The 12,120-nt window shown below is 46.9% G+C and overlaps 1 protein-coding gene across 6 annotated transcripts in view; it reads left to right on the plus strand.

Annotated features, from left to right (window-relative positions):
• LOC147096893 (adenosine deaminase domain-containing protein 1-like) overlaps positions 1-12,120 on the plus strand; it is an 87,609-nt gene that overhangs the window by 14,297 nt on the left and 61,192 nt on the right. For 5 of the 6 annotated variants that reach the window (XM_085973592.1, XM_085973596.1, XM_085973590.1 and 2 more), the window contains 2 exons: positions 2,823-2,981; positions 7,578-7,733. In XM_085973592.1, the coding sequence (XP_085829718.1) occupies positions 2,823-2,981; positions 7,578-7,733 (315 nt within the window). The remainder of the gene's footprint in view (positions 1-2,822; positions 2,982-7,577; positions 7,734-12,120) is intronic. The other variant, XM_085973594.1, reaches the window with a different exon arrangement.

Consider the following 12,120-nt stretch of genomic DNA (forward strand, 5'->3'; position numbering starts at 1 on the left):
AACCTCACACTTTCCAACATTATATTGCATCTGCCAAATCTCTGCCCACTCACTTAGCCTGTCTATGTCCTTTTGCAGGTTTTTATGTCCTTCTCACTCACTGCTTTCCCTCCCATCTTTGTATCGTCGGCAAACTTGGATATGTTGCACTCGGTCCCTTCCTCCAAATCGTTAATATAGATTGTAAAGAGTTGGGGTCCCAGCACTGACCCCTGCGGAACACCACTAGTTACTGATTGCCAACCCGAGAATGAACCATTTATCCCAACTCTTTGTTTTCTGTTAGATAGCCAATCTTCCACCCATGCCAGTATATTACCCCCAATCCTGTGATTTTTTATCTTGATCAGTAATCTTTTGTGTGGCACCTTGTCAAATGCCTTTTGGAAGTCCAAATACACTACATCCACTGGTTCCCCTTTATCCACCCTGTATGTTACGTCCTCAAAGAACTCCAGCAAATTTGTCAAACATGACTTCCCCTTCGTAAAACCATGCTGACTCTGTCCTATTAAATTATGTTTATCCAAATGCTCTTACTGTTTCCTTAATAATGGACTCTAACATTTTACCAACCACAGATGTTAGGCTAACTGGTCTATAGTTTCCAGCTTTTTGTCTACTTCCCTTCTTAAATAAGGGTGTTACATTAGCAGTTTTCCAGTCTGCCGGGACCTTTGCTGAGTCCAGGGAGTTTTGGAAAATAATCACCAATGCATCCACAATCCCTACCGCCACTTCTCTCAAGACCCTAGGATGTAGGCTATCGGGTCCGGGGGATTTATCCGCCTTAAGTCCCATTATTTTACCAAGTACCATCTCCTCAGTGATTTTAATCGTGTTTAGCTCCTTTCCCCCCCCCCCCCCCCCCCCCCCATTGCCCCCTGTTTGTCCAGTGTTGTGATATTTTTAGTGTCCTCTACTGTAAAGACTGATACAAAATATTTGTTCAGCGTCTTTGCCATCTCCATGTTCCCCACCACTAGTTTCCCGGTCTCATCCTCTAAGGGTCCAATGTTCACTTTAGCCACCCTTTTTCTTTTTATATAGCTGTAGAAACTCTTGCTCTCTGTTTTTATATTTTTTGCCAGTTTACTTTCATTATCTTCCTTTTCTTAATTTCTCTCCTTTCTCTTCTCTCCTCCTTTCTCTTCTCTCTCTCCCCCGTCTCGCTCCCCCTCTTCTCTTTCTTTCTAACCTTTATTTAGTCCGGCTTCTTGATTGTAGTGACGCATTAAAAAATATAACTGCGGTAATTCTGGTGGTTGGTCATTTCTGAGTAACGGCAGTCCAAGATGCAGCAGTTGCATCTGTTTTTTAAAATGAGCCTAGATGCTTTTATACTGGTGTTTAAGTCTGCACTGCAAAATCTGGCCAATTAACGTTTTGTCGATCTGGGCCTGTAAGTCTGCTGCTGGAATAAAGCAATTGGATTGAGGGAATCTGATCTAAACAAGTGCATTTATATGAGCGACTTGTATTTTCTTGTATTGTCGTTTCATTTCAACTATATTGTTTTAGTTCCCTGATGCTAATGGGATCACATTTGGATTATATATCTATATATATCACAATCACTGGATATAAGTGAAATTAGGCTACAATCACTCAAACTAATTTTCAGACCTATAGCATATTATCTAGGACAGCATTATCTAGGAAATGATTTACATAAGAAATGCACAGTGTGTTCTGAAGTGGAAACTCAATGTGAGGTTGAGAGGTAATGTCATCTCAATGCTCAGAGGTGATACTGCATCTGACCAAACTGCTTGTGGTTTCAATATCTGAACTCTTATCATATACCTGCTATCCAATATCGATCTCCCTGCATGTTGCACAAAGATCATAAATAGTGTGAGCTCATCCCATCTCGATCATTCTTCCATAGAAATCTATAATTCCCCCTCCCCCTGATTACAACAGCCAACTGTTCCTTGAATGACTGACTTTTTTGCTTCCACTGTCCTATATGGAAGATCATTCCAGGTATTGATCACTCATTGTGTGAATACGTGCTTTGGATAATTGCAGTGAATAGATTACTCCTAGTACATTTTGCATTGTTTTTTAAGTTTCCTAAAAATCATGACTTTTTAAAATTCAGAATAGTTATGTAGATGCAAGAAGTTGTGTTTCCTAATTTACTGTTTGTTATACATGTCATTTTACAAAACTTCATTGAGCCTTTTTGATCATCACTCAACCATTGAATATTCTAAGATCAGGCAGGAATTGGACTGATTATCAGAGAGTCAAATCACAGAATCATACAGCACAGAATGAGGCCATTCGGCCCCGTTCCTATGCCGGCACTTTGAAGGAGCTGTCCAATTAGTCCCACTTCCCTGCTCTATCTCCGTAGCTCTGCAAAGTTTTCCTTTTCAAGTATTTATCCAATTCCCTTAAGTCCACCACCCTTTCAGGCAGTGCATTCCAGATCATCATAACCCACTGCATTAAAAAAAAAAGTCTCCTTGCCTCCCTTATGATTCTATTTCTAATTACCTTAAACCTGTGTCCTCTGGTTACTGACCCTCCTGCCAGTGGAAACAGATTCTCCCTATTTACTCTATCACAACCCCTCATAAATTTGTACAGCTCTGTTAAATCTCCCCACAACCTCTGCTCTAAAGAGAACAATCTTGCCCTCTCTAATCTCTCCACATAACCAGTCCCTCGTCAACAGTAGGACATTTTCAAGGTTGTAAGGGTAGACTTAAAAAATGTTAAATGAATCTCAATCGGGTTACTGTTGTTTCAATGGAACAACCCTGTGTTGAATTTTGTTGTTATAAATTGAGTCTCAATTTCTGTCGCAGGGGAGTTTCCTGCAATCACTGAACCAGTTGAGGATGCGAGTGGCTTGATTTCACTGCTGAACGAGTTTGAGAAGAAAAATGTGAATCCCGTTTCTGCTCTCTATCTCTTTTGCCAGCGCAAAGGATGTCGTGTGCATTTCGAAGAGGTGGAGAATTCAGGTATTCGGATGAATATATTAAAGTTTCTGTTAGACATGGCCTTTTAAAGAGGAATTTATATATTTTTTCTATTTCATTTGGGTCTGATCACTGCGTACCTTCTCCATGGTCTTGCTAATGCTACCTGTGACCAGCTATTGTCCGGTATAGTGTTCGGAGATAACTTCTTCATATTTTTCCCTCCTTTGGTAACTTGCCCTGTGGAAAATCACACACAGATACACAATAAATATAGATATATTTATAACACCCCTTGGTATTAGTGGACCAATCCATTGAACCAAAGGCTGGCTTTTTATGTTTACCGTGGTCAATTAATTTCTCATCTAAAACCTCAAAGGGATGCAAAATGTGTTGGCCATAGTAAACTAGGCTGAACTGTTGATGGGTGAATGTACAGACTTACAGTGGGAAGTATATCCAAGTTAAGTGGCACAGTAAATAATGTAGATAGGAGCACAAAGTTGCAAAGGGACATTGATAGATTAAGTAATAACAACAGAAAAACGCTGGAAATACTCAGCCGGTCAGGCAGCATCCGTGGAGAGAGAAACAGAGTTAACGTTTCAGGTCGATGACCGTTCGTCAGAACTGGAAAAAAGCAGGAAATGGAAAACAAGTGGGGGCTGGGAAAAGGGGGAGGGGATGAAAGAACAAAAGGGAAGGTCAGAGATGGGATAGAGAGCAGGAGAGATTAAGAGATATTCAAGGCAAGAGGAGGTGGTAACGGGACAGGTTATGGAACAAAGGATGGCTGTAGATGGGGTGTGAATTGCGCTGGCAGAATGAAGGACAGCTGCCATGTGGGAGGGAAGAAAAAAAGAGGGGGGGCCAAACAAAAGTGTGGATTTAAAAAAAAGTATATATATGTGATCGGGTTATGATCTGAAATTGTTGAGCTCTATGTTGAGTCCAGAGGGCTGTAGCGTGCCTAATCGAAAGATGAGGTGCTGATCCTCGAGCTTACGCTGAGCTTGTGTGGAACAATGCAAGAGGCCGAGGATGGTGAGGTTTGAGTGGGAATGGAGCGGTGAATTAAAGTGACAGGCCACCGGAAGCTCGGGGGTCCCCTTACGGACTGAACAGAGGTGTTCCGCAAAGCGGTCACCCAATCTGCGTTTGGTCTCCCCAATGTAGAGACCACATCATGAGCAGCGAATACAGTATACTAGATTGCAAGAAGTACAAGTAAATCGCTGTTTCACCTGGAAGGGGTGTTTGGGGCCCTGGACTTTGGGAAGGGGGGAGGTATAAAGGCAGGTGTTGCATCTCCTGCGCTGGGGGTGGTAGAGGAGTGGACTAGAGTGTCGCAGAGGGAGCAGTCCCTTTGGAATGCTGAAAGGGGAGGTGAGGGGAAGATGCATTTGATGGTGGGATCACGCTGGAGGTGGCGGAAATGGAAGAGGATGATCCGTTGAATGTGGAGGCTGATGGGGTGAAAGGTGAGGACAAGGGGAACCCTATTGTGGTTCCGGGAGGGAGGGGCAGGGGTGAAGGCAGAAGTACGGCAGATAGAACGGACAGAGTCGAGGGCCGTGTCGACCACAGTAGGGAGGAATCCTCGGTTGAGGAAAAAGGAAGACATGTCTGAAGCACTGGTATGGAAGGTGGCATCGTCGGAGCAGATGCGGCGGAGACAGAGAAACTGGGAGAATGGAATAGAGTCCTTACAGGAGGCAGGGTGGGAGGAAGTGTAGTCCAGGTAGCTGTGGGAGTCAGTGGGCTTGTAGTGAATGTTAATTAATAACCTATCCCCAGAGATGGAGACGGAGAAGTCGGGGAAGGGAAGAGTTGGAGATGGACCATGTGAAGGTGAGGGAAGGGTGGAAATTGGAAACAAAGTGAATGAAATTTTCTAGTTCAGGGTGAGAGCAGGAGACGGCACTGATACAGTCATCAATGTACTGGAAAAAGAGGTGAGGGAGGGGATCCAAGTAGGACCGGAACAAAGAGTGTTCCACCTATCCCACGAAAAGGCAGGCATAGCTAGGACCCATGCGGGTACCCATAGCAACACCTTTGATTTGGAGGAAATGAGTGGAGTCAAAGGAGAAGTTGTTCAATGTGAGAACGAGTTCAGCCAGGTGGAGGAGGGTGGTGGTGGATGGGGACTGGTTGGGCCTCTGTTCAAGGAAAAAGCGGAATGCCCTCAAGCCATCCGGGGGGATGGAGGTGTAGAGGGATTGTATGCACATAGTGAAAAGGAGGCGGTTGGGAACTGGAAACTGTTAGTGGCGGAGGGCGTCGGCAGAGTCGCGGGTGTAGGTGGGAAGTGACTGGACAAAACTATGGCACATGCCGAGTTCAGTGTGGGGAAGTGTGAGGTCATCCACTTTTGACCCAAGAAAGCTAGATCCGAGTACTTTCTAAATGGTGAGAAGCTAGGAACTGGAGGAGGAGGAGAGATTGAGGTCCGAGTACAGAAATCACTCAAACTAGTGGGCAGGTGCAAAAAGTAATCCAAAAGACTAATGGAATGTTAGCCTTTTTCTTAAGGGGGCTGTAATACAAAGGGGTGGAAGTTATGCTACTTTGTATAAAGCTCTGGTTAGACCACAGCTGGAGTATTCAGAAGTATTTGGTACAATACAAAACCAGTACATACACTAAAAGGCAAAGACTCCAGTTGTCTAGTTAAGCGACCATGGTCAACAAATGAGGCAAGAGATAATATCAAGCTAAAAGAAAAGGTTTAAACAAATGCAAGGAAAAGTGGAAATCCAGCAGACGGAGAACTACAAAAAGGAACAACGGGATGCAAGGAAAGTAATGAGGTGCAGAAAGGGAATATGAATAAAAATCTTGCAAGAGTTATAGCAGCTAACAGTTTTGATAAATGTATAGAGAACAAGCGATAAAGGGGAATGTGAACCCATTAAAGACCGATGCAGGCAAGACTATAATGGGCAATAGAAAATGGCAGCTATTTAAATTATATCCATTTTCACAGCGAAGAGGATAAATATCAGCAGTACAAGGGAACCTAAAATAAGTCAAGGAGAGGAACTTAGTTGATTTAATATAATTTTTAAAAGTGGTAATGGAGAAAATAATGGGACTTAGATAGACAAATCTCCGGGAACTGATGGTTTCCACCCCATATTATTAAAAGAAACAGATGAGGAAATTGCAGATGCGTTAGTCATAATTTTCCAAAGTTCTCTAGCTTCAGAAATTCTGTTTTTGGATTGGAAAATTGCAAATGCCACTCCATTATTTAAGAAGAAAAGGAGGAAGAAACTGGGTAACTACAGACTCATCAATTGTGAGGAAGTTGCTCGAATCTATCATCAGGGACAGAGTGACTGAGCAGTTGGACAAGTATGAGCTGATCAGAGAGTCAGCATGGATTTATTTCAGATTTCCAGCATCCACAGTATTTTGCTTTTGGATTTATGAATAGTCATGCCTAACTAATCGAGTCGAGGTCACTGGAATGTTGGATAGGGGGTTGTCTATATGGACATCCAGAAGGTACCTGATCTGGATCTGCACAAGAGATTATCAGCAATATGAACGAACAGCGAGTGACCAGGGTTGGTAATTGGTTGGGAGATAGGAAAAACCGAGTAGAGCTAAAGGTAGCATTCTCTGGCAGGATGTGATCAGTGGTGTTGCCTAGGGATCAGGACTGCGTTCTCAACCTTTCAACATGTACATCAATAACTTGGATAAAGGAATAGAGTTGTATATCCAAGTTTGTAGATGACACTAAATTAGGAGGCACAGTAAGTTGTGTAGATGGAAATCACAAAGGGACATGGATAGACTGAGTGGGCAAAACTATGGTAGATGGGCTTCAATGTGGGGAAGTGAGAGGTCAAACACTTTGAATCCGAGAAAAGTAAATCGGAATATTTTCTTAACAGTGATAGACTAGGAAATGTGGAGGAGCAAAGGAATTTAAGTGTCCATGTACACAAGTTAGAAAAGCTAGTGCACAGGTACAACACGTAATCAAAAAGTCTAATGGAATGTTGACCTTCATCTTAGGGGGTTGGAATACAAAAATGAGGAAGTGATGTATCAGTTGTACTGGTCCTTGATCAGACCCCATTGGAGTACTGTCAGTTTTGGGCACTGAACCTCAGGAAAGATATATTGGCCTTGGCGGGCGTACAGTGCAGCATTCACCAGAATTATACCAGGGCTTAAAGGGTTAAATTATAAGGACACTTCTAAACTCAAGAAAACACAGCCAAGTTTATATGGTTGAGGAGTGATCCAATTGAGGTGTTTAAAATGATAAAGCTACTTGGTAGGGTAGATACAGAGAAACTATTTTCTCTGGTGGAACACACTCTCCCAAAAGGATGTGGATGGTGGGTCAATTGACATTTTCAAGACTGAGAGCAATAGATTTTTATTAGGTGAGGATATCGAGGAGTATGGAGCAAAGACAGGTAAATGGAGTTGAGATACAGATCAGCTAAGATCTAACTGAATGGTGGAACAGGCTTGAGGGGCTGAATGGTCTCATCCTGTACCTATGCTTTCTGATTATTTGCCCATTTCTAGATGTGGCATTTTAATATAACTGTTTGTATTTTAATTTTGTAAGCTGGTGAAATACTGACTTCATGTTTTGTTTGGCAGAGGCTTCTGCCATGTCCTTTTATTCTCTTCGTGCAGTTGTGGATGGGTTCGAGTTTAAAGAAGGAGTAGGTCTCAGCAAAAAAGAGGCCAAGCAGAATTGTGCTGAAATTACATTGAAACAATTCCGCAAACAGTTGCAGCAGATTATATCAAAGGGTAAGGAACTTATCTCTATTGGGTTAACTCAATATTGTTTACAATGTAAAACACTGTGCCACTATCCATTGCTTACAAAACAGAGCACGCGCAATTGAAATAAATCCAATTAAAAGGCTCCTTACAGGATAAGCATTTAAGCAGCAGTTTCCCCAGGTACCTATGCATCAAATGTTGTTCTCTAACCACTCAATTCAACATCTTGTTTAGAGAATACTGCATACAATATTTAATTAATATATTTATAGCCCTATGAAAATTCTGATTAATATCAAAACCATTGAAGATAGGGACATTAACCAGTGGTTTTACATCATCGTACCTATCTATATATATAAAGCGGCTCTTCTGTCTGTCCCGATGTCTGTCTGTCTGTCCTGATGTCTGTCCGTTCTCTATACGTTTGAAAGTTACAGAGCGTACCGACGCGCGCGTCGCCTCAAAAGAAAGCTTGCGATTGCGGACCGGTCATAGGCGTATTTACGTTTCGGCCGGACAAAAACCGCGCCCGCGGTATCCGAAAAACGTTCAGCCTTCCGCTCATTAGCGACAGTGTGACGTCGAGGTCGACCATCGACGGCGGGTTCCTTCCTACAGTTGAGTGTCGAGTGACTCGACGATTGACCAATCCTACGCTTCGGTGACCTGACCGGTTGACCAATCGGTGCGTGTGTGGGCGGGCCTTATCCTTCTGAACTGAGGTGAGTGGCCGCCATCTTGATTTTTCACAATTTTTTCCCCACACTTTCAGTGTGTTAGGGAAGTAAGGTAAATATTTTAATGATGTGTTAGGGAATTAAATAACAATTTAATAGGGGGGGGGGGGGAGAGCCTCGGGAAATCGCGGGTGGGGGAGAGCCTCGGGAAATTGCGGGGGGGGGGGGAGAGCCTCGGAAATCGCGGCGGGGGGGGGGGGAGAGCCTCGGGAAATTGCGGGGGGGGGGGAGAGCCTCGGGAAATCGCGGCGGGGGGGGGGAGCCTCGGGAAATTGCGGGGGGGGGGAGAGCCTCGGGAAATTGCGGGGGGGGGAGAGCCTCGGGAAATTGCGGGGGGGGGGGGGAGAGCCTCGGGAAATTGCGGGGGGGGGGGGAGAGCCTCGGGAAATCGCGGGGGGGGTGGAGAGCCTCGGGAAATCGCGGGGGGGGTGGAGAGCCTCGGGAAATCGCGGGGGGGGGGGAGAGCTCGGGAAATCGCGGGGGGGGGGAGCCTCGGGAAATCGCGGGGGGGGGAGCCTCGGGAAATCGCGGGGGGGGGGGGGAGAGCCTCGGGAAATCGCGGGGGGGGGGAGCCTCGGGAAATCGCGGGGGGGGGGAGAGCCTCGGGAAATCGCGGGGGGGGGAGCCTCGGGAAATCGCGGGGGGGGGAGCCTCGGGAAATCGCGGGGGGGGGGGGGAGAGCCTCGGGAAATCGCGGGGGGGGGGGAGCCTCGGGAAATCGCCGGGGGGGGGGGGGGGAGAGCCTCGGGAAATCGCAGGGGGGGGAGCCTCGGGAAATCGCGGGGGGGGGGGGGAGAGCCTCGGGAAATCGCGGGGGGGGGAGCCTCGGGAAATCGCGGGGGGGAGCCTCGGGAAATCGCGGGGGGGGGAGCCTCGGGAAATCGCGGGGGGGGGAGCCTCGGGAAATCACGGGGGGGGGGGCGAGCCTCGGGAAATCGCGGGGGGGGGGGAGAGCCTCGGGAAATCACGGGGGGGGGAGCCTCGGGAAATCGCGGGGGGGGAGCCTCGGGAAATCGCGGGGGGGGGGGGGAGCCTCGGGAAATCGGGGGGGGGGGGAGCCTCGGGAAATCGCCGGGGGGGGGGGGAGCCTCGGGAAATCGGGGGGGGGGGGGAGCCTCGGGAAATCGCCAGGGGGGGGGGAGCCTCAGGAAATCGCCGGGGGGGGGGGGGAGCCTCGGGAAATCGCGGGGGGGGGGAGCCTCGGGAAATCGCCGGGGGGGGGGGGGGGAGCCTCGGGAAATCGCGGGGGGGGGGAGCCTCGGGAAATCGCCGGGGGGGGGGGGGGGGGCCTCGGGAAATCGCAGGGGGGGGGGCGAGCCTCGGGAAATCGCGGGGGGGGGCGAGCCTTGGGAAATTGCGGGGGGCTCGCGCTGACCACGCATGCGCCGCCCACAGCGGCCGTCCATCAGCCGCGCGATACGCGGGGGACCTCAGCTCCGGACCTCAGGCACTAGGCAGGGGGAGGGGCCGGAGAGAGGGACAGAGGGGAGCGGGGGAGGGGAGGGAGACAGGGGAGGGAGGGGGAGGACATGACCGGGAGAGGGGGGACACACGGGCAGGGAGACCAAGCGCCCCAAAATTGCCCTCGCAACGCGGGGCTCCCCAGCTAGTGTTGTATAATTTGAATTCTTGTGCAATAAAATAATTAATGGAGATTTTAATTTTAGTTTTCATTTGCTTATGCTTATTAAACATTTTGTTGAGGAAAAACTCTTTGTATCTGTTTATAGTAATGAGCTTGATTTTTTGTGGGGGGCTTGGCGGTACTGTTCATACTCGAGATGCTCAAAAAGGTGAGAACTCCGACTTCCCTTCCCAAGTCACAACTTGTACAACCATCCTGTTATCTTCGTTCAAGAGCCCCATTACAATTCTTAAACAATACATTGACTTGTTTAAGTGTAGAACTAATTTTGCTCCAACCAGTGTATGTGCCATCTGAAATATAAGGTTAGATTCTCTTTTGTATAAGGTTAAGGCTAATTTACTTCCCCTACAAAAGCTACACCTATCTAACCGCAGAATCCACTAACTGCATTGATTGTAGCAAGTGGGATGTTTGTGTCATGGAGACATAACGGCACAGAAGGAGGCCATTTGGCCCATTGAGTCTGTGCCAGCTCTCTAGAGCAATCCAGTCAGTCCCATTTCCACCCCCTCCCTCCCCCCCGGCTCTATCCCCGTAGCCCTGCAAGTTTATTTCCTCAAGTGCCTATCCAGTCTCCCCTTGAAAACATTGAGTGCCTCCGCTTCCACCACTTCCGTCGGCAGCGAGTTCCACGTCCTCACCACTCGCTGCGTAAAAATGTTTTTCCTCACATCCCCACTATCTCTTGCCCAAAACCTTAAATCTGTGTCCCCTAGTCCTTGTACCATCAACTAGTGGGAACAGCCTTTCCCCGTCTAGCCTATCCAAACCCATCATAATCTTGTACACCTCTATCAAATCACCCCTCAACCTCCTTTGCTCCAATGAAAACAAATCTAGCTTCTCCAATCTGTCCTTTTAGCTAGATCCCCCCCCCACCCCCGGAACCATTCTGGTAAATCTCCTCTGCATCCTCTCAAGTGCCTTCACATCCTTCCTAAAGTGTGGTGACCAGAACTAGACGCAATACTCCAGTTGTGGCCTAACCAGCGCTTTATGCAGGTTCAGCATAACTTCTCTACTTTTGTACTCTTATGAAGCACAAGATCCCATATGCTTTGCTAACCACTCTCTCAATATGTCCTGCCACCTTCAGGGACCTATGCACATTAACTCCAATGGCTCTCTGTCCCTGCACACTCTTTAAAACTGTGCCATTAAGTGTATATTGCCTCTCCCTGTTTCTTCTGCCAAAATGCATCACCTCACACTTCTCTGTATTAAATTCCATCTGTCACTTGTCTGCCCATTCTGCTAGCCTTTATGTCCCGTTGCAATCGATTGGTACCATCCTCACTGTTTGCCACACCCCCAAGTTTGGTGTCATTTGCAAATTTAGAAATTCTACACTGTATTCCAATATCCAGGTCATTTATATATCAAAAAAAGCAGTGGCCCCAGCACTGACCCTTGGGGAACACCACTGTCTACCATCCTCCAGTCTGAAACAGCCATTTACCACAACTTGCTGTTTTCTGTCCTTAAGCCAATTCCTTATCCAAGCTGCCACTGACCCACCTATTCCATGAGCCTCAATTTTGTTAACCAGCCTTCTATGTGGTACTTTGTCAAACGCCTTCCTAAAATCCATGTAGACAACATCCATTGCATTCCCTTCATCAATCCTCCCTGTTACTTCATAAAAAAAATTCAATTAGATTCGTCAAACATAATCTGCCTTTTACAAATCCGTGTTGGCTCTCCTTAATTAGCTTAAACCTCTCCAAGTGCCCGTTAATTTTTTCCTTGATTATTTCTTACTACCTGCTTACTGTTTACATGCCGGTAGAAGATTTTTGGGTTCCCTTTTATGTTGACCACCATTCTACTCTCATTCTCTCTTTGCCAATCTATTTTCATCTTCTCTTCCCCTCTCAACTTACTGTATTTGGTCTGGTTCTCCCTTGAATAATTCACCTGACATTCATTCACAGAAATCACAGAAACCCCACAGTGCAGATAGAGGCCATTTCGGCCCATCGAGCCTGCACCGACACATATCCCACCCAATCCCCGTAACCCC

The sequence above is a fragment of the Somniosus microcephalus genome, chromosome 34, assembly GCF_052327205.1.
Source record: "Somniosus microcephalus isolate GS21.2 chromosome 34, FLI_Smic_1.0, whole genome shotgun sequence".
NCBI classification, from domain to species: Eukaryota; Metazoa; Chordata; class Chondrichthyes; order Squaliformes; family Somniosidae; genus Somniosus; species Somniosus microcephalus.